We start from the raw sequence: 19,496 nt of genomic DNA on the forward strand, positions 1-19,496 counted from the left end.
ATTCCTGCCATCTCGATGTGTGCCCCAGAGAATAAGACCATGTTTGTAGTGCCTCATAGGTGACTTGGGAACACCACCAGGAATCATGGTTTTACCCAATTGTGCCTACACTGGATGCACCTGATACTAGACATTAGATCTGTACAGCAGTCTACAGAAATTGAGTCAGAATTCCCTTCTCTTCACCAGTTCATGTGTGCATAAGACTTGCAAATAAGCTTCTGAGGTATAACTGAGTGTTGCAGCGGGCTACCTAAAAGATACTGTCTATGAAACTCATGCCTCGTAGCTATGCTCTATACCAGGGGTCAGGAACCCCTGGCACGTGTGCCGAGAATGGCGCACACGGCCATTTTGCTCAGCACGCCACCGACAGCTTGGGCTCTAGGCAGCTGCTGCCAGCCACAGAGCCCGGGCTGCTCCCAGCAGATGGCTGGGAGGCTGCAAGCCCTGCTGCAAGCAGCCCGGGCACCATGGCTGGCAGCAGCAACCCCAGGGGCTGGGCCAGCTGCAGCCGGGAAGCTGCAAACAGCTGCTGCCTCCCCACCCCAGCTCTGGCCCTGGCCCCGGGCAGGCAGCAGATGCTGTCGAGGCTCCCCACCGTGCTGCCCTCCCCGCTGCCTCTGCCGAGCAACGTGTGAGACCCGGTGTGGCAGGGCACAGCAAGGAGGCACATGAAAACTGCCTGCTGCTTGAGCGCCCCACCACCCTGGCCACACTTCTCCTGCAGGTGGGGGTGGGGGCAGCAGCGAGGGGCACAACCCTGCGCTGATCCCGTGCACACAGGGGAAGTGTGACCAGGGCAGTGGGGAGCTTGCAGTGGCAGGCAACTTTCCTGTGTGGCCCCTCTGTGCACTGCTGCTTTGGGTTGCACACCCTGCACTCCAGAGGACCCAGGGGAGGGCAGCAGGGCCCTCTCTGCAGTGCTGCCCCCACCTGCAGGGGCACTGTGGCCAGGGCAGCGGGGAGCTCAGAGCAGCAGGCAGTGTTTGTGCACCTCCCTGCTGTGCCCTACCGCTCTCAATTATACATGCTGCTCTGCAGGGGCGGTGGGGAGGGCAGCACGGTGGAGAGCACAAGCCTGCAGTGTGCACCTGCCCTGCCCCTGTCCCTCACACAGATTTGGGGGGCACAAGTCCCCCCCTGCCCACCCAGCAGTGCACGCTGCTGCCAGGAGCTGGCCCCACTGCCCGCCCAAGCCCGGAGCAGCAGTGAGGGAACCAGCTCCTGCGGCAGCAGTCACTGCCTTCTGTTGCAGGCAGGGAGCTGGGGACCCCCTCAGGGAGGGCTGGGGGGCAGGGGCTTTGGGTGAGGGGCAAAGGGGCATGATCAGGGCTCGGGGGCTGTTGGGGGGACCTGCCCAAAACAAACACACAGGATCAAAGGTAGTCTCAGAAGTTTTATGTATTGTCACCAGCTTTAGAATTTTTAGAAAATCTGTTATGTACTGTAAAAAACAGTCCACATGCAGGATTGTGAACAAGACTACTATGCAATGCATCCCACCATGTACCCCCTGCCCTTGTTTGATTTTTCTGGCGTGCCGGCACTCTGGCACCTTCCAAGGTAGACATTGTTGTTTTTTGGCACCCTGACCCAAGAATGTTGCCTACCCCTGCTCTATACTTTTGGGAGTCATCTGAACTGGAGGGATTATGGGGAATTTCTTCTATAGATGCCTTAAACAGGAATTATTTTGCCCTTCGTCATGATTTATCCTGAGGGACATACGATATATTCTCATCTGCATTGTTTTTTACATTAAGCTGGTTTAGTCTTAGCTGCTCACCTAATTGTTTTAAACAATCATAATTCATTTGCCCACCAAGACTTATTCTTCAATCCAACTCTGAAATGCATATGTACAATTGAACAGCTACATTTTCAGACAAAATTACCATGACTATATGTGGAGCTCATATAAATGTATGTAAAATCAGTTAGGCACTAAGGAGGAGTTAGCTGCTTGCAAGCCATTTGATTTTCATTCGTGGTAATTACACAATTGCCCAGACATCTTAGTGAGTGAGCCCCTCACCTCTCTTACAGAAATTTGGCCCTCTGATTTATTTGTCATTCATTTAGAAACTTATAACTTGGCAGGTTTTTCTTCATTGTTGCCACAATTATCATCTGAGTTGTGGGGGGGGGGGGGAAAGGCTCAGATCACTTTTACAGCTTTCTTACTTTTTCTGACTCTCGCCAACACTTTAGGATGAATATATGAGCATAGATATCTTCCACACAGATCCAGCTGGAAAGACTCAGAGTGGTATCAGTCCAAACCCAGTCCATTACTGCTCTCAGCTCAGTCAAAAATGGAACCAGGCGGAATCTGAAAGGACAGACAGACATGACAAGAGATGAACAACTTAGAATGAAGCATCATATCGCAATAGGTCATTTTTAGGGAGTTTGATGTGAACCTATGTAGGAGAATTACAAAGATAAAATAATGCTAAATAATGGCTTAATAAGGGTTTTTAGAACTTGAAAAGAGAGAGCACGAATGTAAAAACAAATTAACTTAGTCATTTCCTGAGACTGCTTGACTTATCATTGGTATTAACTGTGTTTTAATGAAGGCTCTTCCTTTTCCAACTCATCTTCTCTTGGATCCTACAGCAAAGTAATAAATATGGTGTCATGTCGTTATAACCAATAATTATGTCGTGTCACAGAGGGAACTTTATGGGATAGATTCCAGCAAGCTAGAAGGCTAGAAGGAAAGAGGGGGATGTAGGACCCAGATGCAGCACACTTGGAAAGGAATTCCCTGAAGCTCTTTGAACACACAAACTCTTGAAATTATCTGCCTGGTTCAGCACCCTTAGCCACGTAGGAGATATTCATGAACATTTTATTTAGTTTGGAGATGAGAAGACTGAGAGGGGACTTTAATAGCAATAGAAATCTCCACAGAATCATAGAAAGTTAGGATCTGAAGGAACCTCAGGAGGTCATCTAGTCCAACCCCTTGCTCAAAGCAGGACCAGCCTCAACTACATCACCCCAGCAAAAGCTTTGTCTAGGTGTATTTTGAAAATCCCCAAGGATGGAGCTCCCACCATCTCTAGGTAACCTGTTCCAGTGTTTTACTACTCTCCAAGTGAGAAAATTCTTCTGAATATCTAACCTAAACTTCCCTTGCTGCAGCTTGAGACTGTTGCTCCTTGTTCCGTCATCTGTCACCACTAAAAATAGCCTAGCTCCATCCTCTTTTGGATCCCACTTCAGGTAACTGAACACCGCTATTAAGTCTCCTCTCAGTCTCCTCTTCTCTAGACTAAATAAACCCAATTCCCCCAGTCTTTCCTCATAAATTATGTCACCACTTTTGTTGCCCTCCCCTGGACTCTCTCCAATTTGTCCACATACTTTTTGTAGTTGGGGGCCCAAAGCTGAATACAATACTCCAGATGTGGCCTCACCAGTGCTGAATAGAGGGGAAAGATCACTTCCCTTGACCTACTGGCAACACATCTACCAATGCAGCCCAGTATGCTATTAGCCTTCTTGGCAACTAGGGGACACTACTGGTTCATATTCAGCTTATTGTACACTGTAACCCCCAGGCCCTTTTCTGCAGAGCTGCTGCTCAGCCAGTCAGCCCCCAGCCTGTACTGGTGCATGGGACTGTTCCATCCTAAGTGCAGGACTTTGCACTTGTCCTTGTTGAACCTCATGTGATTTCTTTTGGCCCAATCCTCTGATTTGTCTAGGTCACTCTGAATCCTACCCCTACCCTCCAGCATATCTACTACTCTCCCCAGCTTGATGTCATCCGCAAACTTGCTGAGGGTGCACTCTATGCCATCTCCCAGGTCACTGATGAAGACAGAGAACAAAACCAGCTCCAGGACCAACCCGTGGGGCTCTCCACTTGATACTGGCTGCCAACTAGACATTGAGTCATTGATTACTACTCTCTGAGCCCAATGCTCCAGCCAGTTTTCTATCCACCTGACAGTCCATTCATCCAGCTCATATTTTCTTAGCTTGCCTGCAAGAATGTTATGGGAGACCGTATCAAAAACCTTGCTAAAATCAAGGTACACCACATCCACTGGTCTCCCCGCATCCACAGAGCCAGTCACCTTGTCATAGAAGGCAATCAGGTTGTACAGGAATGATTTGCCCCTGGTGAATCCATGCTGTCTGTTCTTAATCATCCCTTTCTCCTCAAAGTGCTTACAAATGGATTCCTTGAGGATCTGCTCCATGATTTTTCCAGGGACTGAGGTGAGGCTGACTGGTCTGTAGTTCCCTGGATCCTCCTTTTTCCCTTCCTCAAATATGGGCACTATGTGTACCCTCTTCCAGTCATCCGGGCCCTCTCGTGATGAACATGAGTTTTCAAAGATGATGGCCAATGGCTCTGCAATCATATCAGCCACCTCCCTCAGCACCCGTGGGTGCCTCCCATCTGGCCCCATGGACTTGTACACATCCAGATGTTCTAAGTAGTTCCTAACCTGTTCTTTCACCACTAAAGGCAACTCACCTCCTCTGGAAACTGTGCTGCCTGGTGCAGTAATCTTGGATAAAAAAACCCAAACATCCTTGGAGGTTTTCAAGACATGGCTAGACAAAGCTTTGGCTGGGATGATCTAGCTAGGGATGGTCCTGCTTTGAGCAGGGGATTGGACTAGATGACCTCCTGAGGTCCCTTCCAAACCTAATTTTCTGATTCTATGATTTAAACAGAAAGAGAAGATGGGCTGTGAGGGAGTAAACCTTTGCGTGGTAGTTTTTGTACAGCGTGAATGTTTTCTGAGGTTACAAAAGTGATCGGTGGCCTTTTATATCCTTTTTTAAAATATACATATACCATTCTGCTTTCTGGTCTAAGTCAGACCAGACAAACTAATAACTATGAGGATAGCTATTTCTGTGATTTTTCTGACTGGGTTGCAAACCATTATAAATGAAAGACCTTAGGGAAAAAACCAGGATTATTAGCACAAAAGGTTTCTGGCAATTGTGGTTATGGTTTGACCTGACTGTAGCTGGTATAATGAGAACCTCAGTATTTGTGGGACTCGCAGCCAGCAGTAATCATGACAAATTGTAAATCAAATACAACTGAAATGTCCATGATCCTATATCACAGGGCTATTGACTCCAGAGCATTAGGAGGTCAAACACAACACCACACCATGCAGGCCACATGCCATGGGGGTTGCATGCTAGAGCTGTACGAAATTTCGCCAAGTGTTTCATTTTGAAGCTGTTTTGATGCATTTCAAGCTCGAAACAGAAAAATCAAAATGAAACAAAGGGCACTGAACCAGCTTCAAAATGAAATGAGGGCACTCAAAATGTTTTGAAAGTTTTGAAATGTTTTGAGATTCAAAGCAGCCCAATGGTGGGAGGCAGGGGAGAGCAGTGGCTCTGTAGCCCCATGTAGCTCAGCCTGGTGGAGAGCACAACCCTAGCTCTGCCCGTCTCCCGCCATCAGGCTGAGCTCCATGGAGCCTGGTGCTAGGCATGGGCTGTGCCCAGTGACAGTCCCAGGTGGCAGGGGCAGCCTCCTGTCACCTGGCACAGATCTGGGGGCCCACACCCCTGGGAGGAGTCTGGCACAGCCCTGCAGCTGTCCCAGGGGGATGAGCCCCTAGATCTGCATGCTGGATAACAGGAGGCTGCTGGCAAATTTTGCTTTCAAAACTTTGAGGTGCAGTTTCCGAAAAACCTCTGCACCCATCTCCTTGAAACATGGCAGGTTTCATGCCCTCAGAAGGGGCTACTATCCTAGCAATCTGCATCCAAGTCAGCCAAGAAATTACAACGTTTTAGGCATTTTCATGATTCCCCATTAGAGCCTATGGGCGAAACATCAAAACAAGTCGAAACAGCTTCAACGAAACAGAACAAAATGATGAAACGAAACACTGTCCCTTCGAAATGGCAAAACAGATATCACAACAAAATGATGGTGTTTCACACAATACTACTGCATGCACTGTAGGTTTCCAGGACCCCTGCCCTTCACAGTCCCCCTGCTGTGCGACCCCCCCCTGCTGCCAGGGAACAGGTAAGCCCCTAGTTCCTCCCCTACCGCTGCTGTATGAGCAGCGTGAGTCCCTCACCATGTAAGCCATTCCCCCACTGCTGCCATGGCTGCGTGGATGAGCCTCCTGCCCCATGAGCCGTGTAAGTCCTCCCCAACTTCCAGTACTACCATTTGACTACCCATCTGAGCTCCCTTTTCCTCTCTCCTACATTGGCATATATGCAACAAGTTTGCTGGGCCCCCTTCCCTTCCTTCTCTTCCCTGCCCTGCCCTTCTCCAGGGGCCATGACTGCCATTGCAGGAGACAGAACAATGGAGAGGGTGATGGCTGGGCAGAGGCCCATTCCACACATTGACTCCTCATGGGCTGGATGCAGCCTACAAGCCACTAGTTCGACAACCCTGTATAGCACATTAAATACAATTCTCTTCAACATGAAAGGCCCTTTTAATTGACCAAACACTTTGCTGCTTCACTTGTATTGTGACCACTAAACTATTCCAGGGCTACTACTAGCATTACTAACCTCTAAACAGCTTCTCACACAGTGCTTTAAAAAATCAACACTGTCATAACCAATGTTTTCCTAACCCCTCATACATTCCTAGCCCAAGACTACTTTGGTATAAGGCACAATATCAAAATCCAGCTCTAGTGACAGCCATAAGTCCTGGTGTCTTATTATTTCAGAGGGATGAAAAAAGGATTTTAAACTTTAAAAAGGGAAGAGTCCTAGTTTTCAAGTTGGGCTCCTGGCCTGTGTTTCTGGGCACAGATGTTCTCTAAAGAAACAGGACCTTACAGTGATTTCAATGGAAAACAGTGGTGTTCAACCTTTTGGCCATATGGGCCAGCTGAGTGACGTAGGGCCTGTCCATGGGCCTGACACCACCCCTTCCTGCCCCATGCACTGGGATTGGGCCCCAAGGGCCCAGTGCCACTCTCTTCCAGCCCCTGCACCTGCAGATTTCATTCTGGGAGTACAGCACTGCTTCATCCTGCTCCCCTCCCACTAGAAGCAGGTCCCAGGGCCCAGCACTGCCCTTCCTGCAACCCACATGCTGGGATTTGGTCCTGGGGGCACCCCCTGCTGCTGCCTCTGCCTGGCCTGGCACATTTGGATCAGGTACTGAATCTGACACACAAGGCCCAGAGCTTCCCATGGGTCAGAAGATTTGCCAGGAGGGAAGCAGTGCCATTGCTCCCCACTGCCCAAATTTCCAGAACTGCCAGGAGCACTGTGGGCCAAATGGCCTAGAACTGGGGGCCAGAGTTTGAGCAGCCGTGATTTAAAATATTTAAGGTATTTTTAGATGCTTTAAAATGTTAGTATTGGTTAGTATTTTTCTTTCAATGAGGTCTGGATGGATAGTTGGCCTCATGGTAAGTAAGGCTCCTGAATTTACAAAGGAGATGGTATTTTTAATAATTCCCTGTATTACATGCAGCATAGACAAGAAATATGAAAGTGTACTGTGCATTACACATTTGCAATGACCTGCAAAACTATGTCAGGGATAATGCAGCCATCTCGGTGATGACTCAACCTTCATATTACATATGTACAAGTTTGCGTAAGCGAGACTAGGTAGTTACTTACCCTTGAAATAAGAAGAGGTTTACATAGTTGTAACTTTTTGTGAGGAAGTTGCCTAGAACACGGGTTGGGTAACCACAGCGTATTTGATATGCTGATAATCCAAAATAAACACATTTCACAAAATACCAGAGCTGGGCAACAGTATTTTGGCTAAATTTTCTGCAATGAAAAAGTGAAAGAGATAAATTGCTAAGCTTTGTATCGGTGTGCTGCCAATTTAACCCCAAAGGCTCTTTTCTCCTATAGGAATCTATGATCAGGATTAGGCGCAGTCAGGGTGGATTTGATTTAAATCAAATTGATATAAATCATGATTTAATCACAATTTAAATCACTGGTAAGAAAGCAATGATTTAATCATTGTTTTCTACAAAAAAGGGCATGTTGTTTGATATAACTTTCATTAAAATATTCCCAAACAGAGTCTCTTTTATGGCCTGGCAAGCCTGCTGTCATGATAGGTTTTCCCTTCTACCATACCATTCCCTCGCTAGATCTCAAATCAATTGAGAGGCTATACTTAGAAACTTATCCCTATAGGCTTCTGTAATAGTCTGCTCAAAATGTTTCTCTTTTGTTTCTACTGCCTCTCCTTCCTTGCATTTATCTCCAGACTCCTCCTCTTTGCCAGATCTACTCCACCCACCCAACAATCCTCTATTCATTTAACTTCTTGAAACTTTGCACTTTTAGAGAAAGGTAAGGGCTTGATTCCGTGTACACAAACTTGCAGAGAGACAAGAAGGCTGCTGGGTAGGTAATCAGGTCTGTTATCTCTCATCTCCATATACTGCTGTTAACAAGGATGTTATCTCTGGAGACTCAAATCCTCAATTTGAGAACTGAAACTAAGCATCACAGAGATGCTTAATGGGATCTTCTAAACTGAGCACTGAGTCTCATTGGGTAGAGTGGTTTTCTTTAATCTTTACTAATTTATAGAGAAATCTCTGGGAACCCCATAAGATTGGGCCACTAATATAGTCCATGGCCTGTTGTGACCTTTTGATAAAACTTTTCTAAAAAAGTTAGATGAATATGCTGTCTCAAATAGTATATAATTAGAAGTAATAATCCCTGCTCCGTGATGATATATTTGAGCTCTAACATAGCTTAAATTAAAATTATCTTTATATAGGTTTATTTTTAAAAAGCATCTTAACAAAAATATAATTAAATAAAAAAATCCGATTTAAATAAAAAAACATATTTTTATTAAAAAAATCATTGATTTTTATCTACCCTGGCCTCAGGGCTCTTTGCTCTTTGTATCACCCAGCTCTACAGGAAAATCTGCATGGGAAAGTATTGCTATTCTACCATGTACACATAGTTACAAGAAATGTAAAATTCCCACAGAGTTGTGTTAATGGCACCAATCATCCTGTGAGTACTTGACTCACCACAAGGGACCTCTCAGGTCACTGAATCCAGTCACCTGAAGTTGCAAGAATATTCACTCTAGCTGCTCTTGTACATCACAGCCACAAAGCATTTGATTTAAAGAAATATGTGGCACAGAAAGAGGTGGAATGGTCCCTCATAGGATATTTTAAAGATTTTTATCACACTTGCTAAGAACAGCATTTGACAGCCAGATGTAAAACAATGTATTCAATGTGATTGTTTTGCAAAACAACTATTGTAGTTAAGGAACTTTCATGGGCTTATGGAAATCAGCTTGATTTAAATTGACCCTGACAGGTTTTATTTATAGATGCATGAAGAGAGTATGAGATAAATATTTCATAAGGGCAAGGTAAAGGTCCAAAATAATTTTGTTGCTTTTTCTTATAAACAACCACATTAAACCAGCAGATCCAAACTTTCATTTCAGTTCCCAAGGTCCAATATCTTTTGAGACAAGAAATCATTTGGACAATACCCATTTTGTTCATGCGTGGTTGTACTTATTATTACATGGGGGGAAAAATACAATAAGTACATTCAAAGACAATTTTAAAGTGCAAAGACAACCCTTCTATCTTTCCTATTTCATTGTTTGCATTATTTGTATCTTAAACACCTATTTTGTTTTTGCCACTAAACTAGATTGACACTGCAAGACATGATGCAACTCACTTGGAACTTAAAGTTTGAAAATGTATATTTCATTATTTGATAGGAATAGCTATGCCCTATTACTCATCAACTGTATGAGATCATCTGCAGTGGAACTATGTAATTATGATTACATGGTGATGGAGCAGACAGGGCAGCTGTGAATTCGGTGGGTGTTAGGAAGTGTTCATTAAAACATGGGGTGCCTATGAGTTTGCAGTATATCATCTCTGACTGGCTAACTTTCTCCATTTAATTTAGTTCTTCAGATCTTCATAATGAAATCATCATTAAATTTTTTCTTTATGGGAGTTTAAATACAGACCATTTGAATATATTTGTTTTAATTCAGTTTTCCCCCATTGAAAGAGTCACACATTGCCAACACTATTGTTCTATAAAGGCGCCTATGCAACCTGCTTATTAATGAAAGCAAGAAGAAATCTATTTATGACTTAAGAGTTTTTGGCTACACCATACTCAAATTAAATGACGATTAAATTTGAAAATGATCCATTTAACTCTTTTTGTTATTTCTAGAGATTTACCTCTCTGTCACTCCGGGCAAGATAAAGAACATCCAGAAGTGTATCCCAAAAACAAGGATGACCTGGAAGATGACTTTTCCCATGACTGTCTTTCTGAGATACAGTGCTCTGTCTACCACCATGGTCCCAAACTGAATGAGCACCATCACTAAAAATGCCTCTGGTACCTGGTCCTCTGATAATGATGAAGTGATATCAGCCGCTGCAGAATGTTTCTAGGAAAGAAAGCAGATACAGTTATTTAGAAAAGGCCAGTTCCCCAAGGTATTTCACAAATATCATAAAGATTCTGACTGAGGATTTATAGATCAAACCTCTCATGACATACCCCAAAGGCCCAGAATCCAAACACAATGATAATGAAGTCCACAGTGTCTGCGAGGAACATCAGCACATAAACGTCAGTAACAGCACTGTAGTCTGGGTGAATGAGATTGTAGAAAAATTGTCTGATGGGAATGTACACCTGAAGAGTCCTGAAATAACATAAATCACAGTCTGGTTTAGGAGAAACACTTTGAGCACAATGCCATTACATTTATGAAAGGAAGAGTCTGACATCATTAATGTGTAGAATTATGTCTTTCACTATCACTACCAATTGTGTTGGTTGTGCCTATAATGTTCTACAAACCCTTATCTCTCAGAAATATCCTAAGTCTACCAACTTATTTCACAGGGAGCTTTTAGTCATTACTAACTTGTTTCATTATGAGTAGGTGAAACAGGGTGGAAATCATCCGCATCTGAACAATCTACAGAGCTGTCCCATGGAGGCACCAAACATCTAGACACAGTCTGGTCTTTGGATTCTGCCTCAATGGTCTAAAGGGAGGCTGGAAGGTCTGGGCAACATCCACTCTTCCAAAAAATTCCTGCCCAGGCATATGCACCAAAGTGCTGGGAGTGCCTTCATGCATACACCATGATCCAGGAGGATTGATAGTTGCCACAAGAGAGCTATCCAGCCCCCTAAATTATGTATATTTTTATAAGCAGCCAGGGTTTTTTGTTGTTGATATCTTTTACAAACAAACAAACAAACAAACAAACAAACAAACAATATCACCCACAAATATCCTTGTTTCTCACATTTTTTCCTGAACCATGACAACTGCAACATCATCCCAACGCTACCACAACATGGAGTATATTTTTAGAAGTGATTTTAGTTAGAGTAGTATCTTTCAATTAGTTAAAAAGTTATTTTACTATTTCAGTCTTCTCCATCCACAATCTTCACATCTGCCTCCCTAAATAGCAAACAAAAACCTTATCCTGCTCACTTTTTAATGGTAAATGCCTTGGCTTTGATCATTTGTTCTCGAAACTTTTCCATAAGGAGCTCTTTTCTAGATTTTTGCTTGATGCTTAAAACACTGCTTCCTTTCTGACTGCTGTTTCGGGTACTGGTGCTTCCTGGAAAGTAGGGTGGGGGAAGAAAAAGAAAGCAGAGTGTTTCCATTAGAATCACAGTTGAGATAAAAATATAATGAGCAATTAAAACACAGACCATCACTCTTGTAAATAAGCCATAAATTTAAGAGAGACTCTGAAACAAAGCCTTATGCTATGAAGTCCTGGGAGGGTCTAATACAGATGTAACCATATGCTGAAGCAAAGCCTTTGACCCAACTTTCCAGCAATGTTTCTGCAATTTAAATCTGATGGTTATTCGTTAATCCTTGCAATCTGCAAACAGAATCTTCCTGATAGCAGAGACCAGAACCCAGACTTCCCTCTTCCCCGGGGAGTGTAATTACTGAGTCAGGCTCCCTTCTGTTTGTTCTTCCATTCTTACACTCCTGTTTGCCCAGGTCCCCAGTTTTAAAAGGAGGAGTATAGAGTGCTCCCATCTATGTATTCCACAGCCTGGTGTTGGAGCCCTCTCCTGGAAAGCTGGTGATGTGAATTCAGATCTTTTCATGGTGAAGTGGGACTAGGATCCTGCGCAAAAGGTTTAACAGCTGAGCTAGTGGGGAAAAGATCACTGAATTAAGTACAAGGATCACTGCTGTCAATGTGAGTTGTATGGCTTCTGTTCACCTAATGGCTGAGACCTTTTGGAGGCTGCAAGTGGAGCATGTGAACTTTCAATGAGCAAGTTTAATGGCAAAGGACTTTAGGTGGGAATGAGATGTGCATGAGCCAGAGGAGACGCAATGAACTCCAAAATGGAGGAACATACTGCATGAAGGGGCACAGTGAGATTTTAGGGTGCTGGCACAGGCCAATTTATAACTTTCCCTTGAACTCAGGGACTAGAAACAGACATCAGCAAATGAAGTGGATCAGCTGTGCTGGAATATGTCCACTTCACCGGGTGAAATGCACATTATCTATTTTCCCACCCATTAATCCCTCAGGACAATGGATAATGTGTTCCCAGACACATCCTGGGAATCTCTGGGGTGCATCTCTGTAAGAAGGGAAATGCCAGCTTTCCCAGCCCCAGGACTGTACCAGAGTGTTGACAAGCACCTGGGGAATCCCAAATGGGGGAATCCAGGCAATTGATCCTGGGGCTTCAGGGGCCAGATCCCATTCCTGGGGCATGAAAGCTCAGGAGTGCCTACCTGGGGTTGCTCTCCTGCCATAAACCTAACAGATGTCCGCTGCAATAAGGTGACAGATTGATACCATCTATGTCATGGACACAAAATTTAGACAGTTATGGTGCTACAAGGGTTACAGACCCATTTATGAATCTGGGAACACCAGGATCTGGGGGAAGCAACTTTTCAGGAAGGCACCCCTTAGAAGGATGAGGACCAATGGTCACAAACTAATAGATGGAAGATTTACGTAGGACATAAGGAAGAACTTCTTCTCTGTAAGGGTGACTAGAATCTGGAACATACTCCTGGCAGAGGTGGTGCAGTCACCATCTTTGGAGGTGTTCAAGAGGAGGCTGGATAAGCACCTCGTTGAGCTAGTTTGAACTCTTGAACCTCCTGCCTATGGCAGGGGACTAGACTCGATGATCTTACAGTTCTCTTCCAGTCCATTGACTCTATGACTTGGCTGTTGTGCTACCATACACATTTTATGGATGCACAAAGGCAACATCTGTTTCCACCCAGGTATCCAACTCCCGCTCAAGTCCTTGTTATGCACCTTGAGGCACCTTGTTATGCACAATGAGGCAATTTGAATTTGGCCCTGGTTCCTATTTCATTATAACAACACCTGAAGTTTCTACAGAACCATCCAGTGAGAAAAGACATTTGCTCTTCCAGTGCCACGCTACCCTGACACGCACCTCTTTTTGACCTGTGTGAAGAGACGCTGGATCTGTGCGAAAGTTGTGAGCCGCTGCTAGAACTTTTCCTTCTGATGGCAGTCTGCTGCTCTGGGAAGTGGACATGTACAGATTCCACAGATGCTGCAAGGTTAACGGACTTCAAAGAAGCAGAAGAGTCCCTCCTGCCCGCTGTCACTGAAAGTTCGTCATCCGAGTCCTCTTTATTACTGGCATTATCCCCTTGGTCATCTTCATCCCATAACCCATGGCACTAGTGAAGAAAAAAACGAGGACACATACACACTTTCCTGTATTTCTGTTAGAACATTCACTGTGCTGTAAAATCAACTATAGAATTAATGATATCAGTCTTTCTATTGTAATATTTAATATTTAAATATCAATCCCTGTATATATTAAATATTACAATAGAAAGACTGATATCATTAATTCTATAGCTGATAGAATAGCTCAGCCAAGCAAAGCTTGGCTGAGCTATTTAGTTAAATGAACATAACCAATAGCTGGAAGGTATACAGCAATAGACACATTTTCTGGGACACACAATGTTGAAAATGAAGCTCCTGATGTCCCTTTGTGAAAAGTGCTGTTATGCCACAGTGTTGCAGGGACTAGTTTTGGAATTCTGCAGTCTAAAGTAGTACTTTTCTCATGCCATGATTAGGGGAAATTATGGATATATTAGATCAAAACATGTCACAGGCAGGATTTTTCTTTTGGTTTACTTCAGCACCATGCCTTGAATCACTGTTCACTGTCATGCCATTTCGAGAAAAAAAAGATAGGTTATGAACATAAATGTCATTTAAGTGGCTGAAGATAAAAGAAAGCAATATAGGCTAAGCAGCTCAAACAGAAAAGAATGGAGTACAACTCTCAAGTGACATAGCCATTTATCACACAACCATGCTTCATGATTATCACATGGCTGTATTACCAGACTAAACAATTGCAGAGTGATAATGAATTCCTCAGTAATTCCATGGACCCAAATGTGTGCAGTGGACACAATGCCTACTATTGTGGTAAGACTGTCTGCAAAGCATACCATGAACCCATGAGAAACCTGTCTCTTTGCTGAGATGGCATGACTTTAATTATAGTTTGAAGAAACACATTTACTTATGAAATGAAGTCTTTACAATTTAAATGACAAATACACCTTTTAAAGAACAGAGATTAACATAATGTAACATTAACTTGACAAAGAATAAATACATCTTTCAAGACCCTGACTAGCAAAGGAGAGAGAGGAAAAATGGCCCTTTGGAATAGGGATGAGAGCTGGAATGTATCTTAAGCTGTGCCACAGACATCTATGATACAGAATAAATCACAACCTCCTTGTTCTTCACCTTCCTGTTTGTAAAAATGTGACAGAAAAGTTACTTTATAGCATTGTGATGATGACTCTAGGAATGACCATAAAAATTAAACAAAAATATGCATTTTAACTTACATTACCTTTAAAATGGATCGATGGAAGAACAAAGCAAGGAGCTGAACAAGATCATAGTGCACATAACCCTCTTTCTTCTCAATACCAATAATATTGGGGGGATGGTAAGGTTTATCTTTGGTATACTCCACATGTTTATTCCAAGGAAAGAAGCCAAACTGAAAAAAATACTTGATAACAATAGCCACCTATAATGAAACATAATGTATGGGGAACAGTTATCCAAACATTATCATCTGACAGGATTGGATTCTTGTCAGTAATATAAAAAATATGCAACTACTTCATGAATTTTATAACAAGGCTCATTAGTACTTTTGTTGTTATGCATCAGTAATAACTACATTTTCATATATTTTTAATAAGAGGGGGGAGTCATTAAATAAATTGCAATTATCACCTGGTACCACTCAACAGGTACCATGGTTATCTCTTTATAACAGATGGTGAGTGCAGGCTCCTGAATGGTAATAGCTAGGTGGTAGCTATTAGTAAATGGTGGCTTTTTCATCAACTTCTTTAGGTGACAAGAAAGACATCAGATAAATGCAGGGGAAAAATACTCCCATAAAATGCTCTCATACATACTACAAATGCCCAACGGTTTTATTTTTAGTAAATATTTACATTAAAATAATGACCAAAGATGTAGTGCAGCACCGTATTGGGTGATGTACAGGAACAGACAAGAGACATGCCATGAAGGGCCTGCTACTCTCTTTTCTTTGCAACAGTATGTGTTATTTGCTCCTAACAAATAAAGATGTAAAAATTATCGCATACCTCGGTGTACACAATAGCAGTCATCCAGAAGCGCTTGCTAGGCCTGGGGACAGACAGCATGGCCCAAAGAAATATAAGTATGGGAAGCACAAGAGTTATCATAGAAGCAGAGATCATGTGATTAAGGATAATCACAAAATAGCACACCATTTCTGACCGGGCCACCAACGTATTGTACAGGGCATAAATGAGGAGCAATAGCCGAGGCTGATCAACATAGAATTTCTCGGAATCCTCCAGTTCTTCATCATGAAACATCCTGTGAGAAGAAGAGTTCCATAAATGACATGAAAATAAAATGTGTGCAATATAATTTTTAATTTGTATTGTTTTCTCTTTTAAAAATAGGGCCAAATTTTGTTGGAGAGTCTATAAATATAAATAGATTTTGCTGTTCTAAACCAATATCAGCAATCTTGTTTGATGCAAACATCATGTAACATTAGAATTCAGTGACAATTTAAAGCAAACAAATAGGAAGTGCCCAGCCAGTAAATCTCAACTGTAAATCAAACTACATTAGTGAGACATTGGATTGGATTCTGCTTTTCCCATACAATAAAGTCAGAATGGTTATACTGGCATAAATTAATGACAGTGAGAGCAAAATGAACGCTGCTTTATTTTCCTTTAGGAGGCAGATGTCTCTTTTGGCACTGAAGATAAAATCCATTGTTCCTCAAAATGTAAATAGGTATTAAACACTTTCTAAAATAACAACAGTCTGAAATGACTAGGCAGCTTCACATACACGTAAGTCTCTTTGTTTTTTGGGGGGTGTGTTACATTATGAATTAATTTGGTTGAACACTTGAAAACCAAAAGGGATAAAGAATAGGGCTGTGAGAAGCTTCAGTCCCTGATTCGATTCAGTGGACATATGGCTCGATTTGGTGGCCAAATCTCCTAATCCGAATCGAATCAGGAGACCCTTTAATCTCTCCAAATCGATTTGGAAAAATTCAGAGATTTGACCATAGACACAGTTTTGAATGTTTTTTCTACGTACCTAGAGGTAGCATGTGGCTTGTGAATGCTGTGATGCTGGGGCAGATGGAGCATCCAACAGGAGTTCAGGGGGCTCCCCAGCGTGCTTGGCAGCAGACCTGGAGTGGACCAGAAGCACTTCTGGTCCACTTCTGGGTCCACTGGGGAGCGTGTGGAGGGACCACCCTGTGCCCCCCCCGCTCAGTTACTGATGCCTCCTGGGTCTGACCCAGGGTCCCCCCATGACCAATCACTGAGCTGGCAGGGCACAGGGGGGAGGGACGCAGGGGAGCCCCCCCACCCTCTCCCCAGCAGACCCAGAAGTGGACCAGAAGCCACGTCTGGTACCTTAAGGTATGCAAAAAAAACATTTAAAGCTGTGGCTATGGACGAATCACTGATTCTCTGAACCAGCATCGAATCTTCAGATTTGGATTTGGCTGAATTGAATTGGGGACAGTGATCCAGATCAACTAACTGAATCACTATCCCCAATTCAGGCTGAATCTGAATCCAAATCCAAATCCGAATCGAATATGGCTCATTTCGCACACCCCCAATAAAGAAGCCAGAAAGAAAAAACACTCAGTTTACACAAGCAATACGATGCTTTTCTGTCTATTTTCAACTGAGCCAAAGGACATTTTGGGGATTTGATATTTTGCCTGGGCCTTGCCTGGGTCTATAGTGCCTTGCCTGGGTCTATAGTGCCTTGCCTGGGTCTATAGTGCAAGGGAAGAAGCCTCTTCTCATGTTGGTTCTACTTTGACACAGGCAGACAGACTTCTACAGGAGACAACATCTACAGGAGCCTTACAGCCCTGTTTGCTGTAATCTTATTTTCTATGGGCTGCATAAGGCCTAAGTAGAATTTCAGACTCTGCATTCGATGGAGCAGAGGAACAGCTCCTTCCTTGCTCTTCTGGAATTACAAATTGAGAAAGTAAAGCAATGGCTCCAGGTTTGGCCCACAGAATTTGCTGGCTATGTGGAAAGCAGAGGAGTATCTTATATCTATCTCAAGAAGGAATACAGCAGATGCTTCCTCTGTAGACTTAGAAGCTTTATCAGAAAGCGTCTCCTTCAAAAGTGGGAACAATTTCAATGACAATTTAAACAATAATTTAGAGAGATACACCTTACGGCAGCTAGACAGTGCATTTTTGGGAAGAAACTTTCCTGTGCCATCACTAGAGCTGCCATCCATGTTTCTACATTTAGAATGCAGAGATGTTAAAGATTCTTTCCCACATTCATTGGGATAATTTTAGAAACAAAATATTTCCTGGCTGCAATTAAAACAATGTTGGAGAAGATGCCCCTCGCCAAACAATTATAAATAACAGTTATAATATTTTAAAAAGGAAAAAAACTCTCTCAGGAGCAGCTACAGAGAAAAAGTTACACAAAATAGTAGCTAACCTATTTTGGGAAACCTTAAAGCTGGCACTAACATTTCACTTAAAGTTTAAGCACTTAAAGATTAAACACTCAAAGTTTCTTACTTGTTCAGAAGCAGCTCACTCGCAGTTAGCTCATGAGTCAATGGAGGGAGAATGGTATCATTCAATTTGTCACTTGGAATTTCATCTGGGCTCACTAACATGAGGCTCTTGCCACCAGAGTCATCTTGAGAACCAACTGAAATATCCTCAAAGCTGACTGCTTTGCTATATGAAGGTGGGGCTTCAGCATTGCCATCCCCAACAGAATACAACTGCATGTCAGTATCCGGAGTGCATGCAACCTCTTCTGAATCCATGCCATAATCTTCTGTCTCCTCCTCTTGCCTTGATGCCAAACGTGCCCCATCATCCTCATGCTCCCCTTCCACTTCTTCAATAGTTTCTGTTGTCCCCTGACGGGAATACAGCATGGTGACCTGGGTAGGCTCACTGTCAGGAATGACAGGAACAGAAATAATTTTCCTCAGAAAATTTTTGTTAAATTCTGCTTTCAGGTAAAAATATTAGCAACATCAGTCCACTCCCAAACCTTCAAAATGCATTGCATTTGGCAGAAAATGTATCACCATCACCTCCCCTTCACGCATACAAAGCCATCTGTTCCATCTGTGCCCTGAGTGATTGCTTGTTGAATTTTCAGTGATTCAATATGGCTCCAAAGCAAGTCAGGACAAACTGGTGCTGACAAAGAGAGAACTTGCACCAGTTTTCTTAGAACAAAAAATTCCAACCACAATCAGGACATGTTTCAGCATTCATTTGAGTGAGCTGCATGATGCCACAGTACATATAATGATCCATGTGCTTCAATTAAATGCTCATAACAATTGTGGCTTTGTTACATAGTTTTAAAGCTGCAGTCAGCAATCAAAATGTAAGTTGGATACACACAATCCATCCATCAAGTCTGATTCAAACCCAGTAATAATGGACAGGTAACGTGCACACATGGAGAAACTCCATTCCAATTAAATGCCGTTCTGGGAACAGGAATGTTATGATACCTTTCTTACCTTTAGGTCATGTTATATTCTTCTTCTTCAGTCCTTTGTCTTACCCGTCTTTTTCTTTTCCTTATGCACACCTCTTTTCTTTTTCCAACTGTTCTTATTTATTCTTTTATCTATTTACCTCCTTCACAGCTTCTCTCTTGCTTGATAATCCTTTCTCTGCTTTGTATGTCCTTCATCATTCCTTCTACTATTCTGTTTCTCTTCTGGCCACCTCCTCAAATAGTCTATCCTTGTTTTCCTTTTGGACTTTTTTTTGCTGATGTCTCTATTTCTCCTAATCCCTAGTTTTTCACTCTT

At 43.0% G+C, this 19,496-nt stretch overlaps 1 protein-coding gene across 1 annotated transcript in view; it reads right to left on the reverse strand.

The window, feature by feature from the left end:
• The window catches only part of LOC102376224 (piezo-type mechanosensitive ion channel component 2-like), a 518,739-nt gene that overhangs the window by 22,715 nt on the left and 476,528 nt on the right, over window positions 1–19,496 (reverse strand). Inside the window, 9 exon segments of the mRNA XM_025212438.1 lie at window positions 2,188–2,335; window positions 7,618–7,776; window positions 10,227–10,441; window positions 10,555–10,702; window positions 11,513–11,645; window positions 13,489–13,741; window positions 14,956–15,138; window positions 15,734–15,992; window positions 18,226–18,615. Coding sequence (XP_025068223.1) covers window positions 2,188–2,335; window positions 7,618–7,776; window positions 10,227–10,441; window positions 10,555–10,702; window positions 11,513–11,645; window positions 13,489–13,741; window positions 14,956–15,138; window positions 15,734–15,992; window positions 18,226–18,615 — 1,888 coding nt within the window.

This window comes from Alligator sinensis, unplaced genomic scaffold, assembly GCF_000455745.1.
Source record: "Alligator sinensis unplaced genomic scaffold, ASM45574v1 scaffold480_1, whole genome shotgun sequence".
In the NCBI taxonomy this organism is placed as follows: domain Eukaryota; kingdom Metazoa; phylum Chordata; order Crocodylia; family Alligatoridae; genus Alligator; species Alligator sinensis.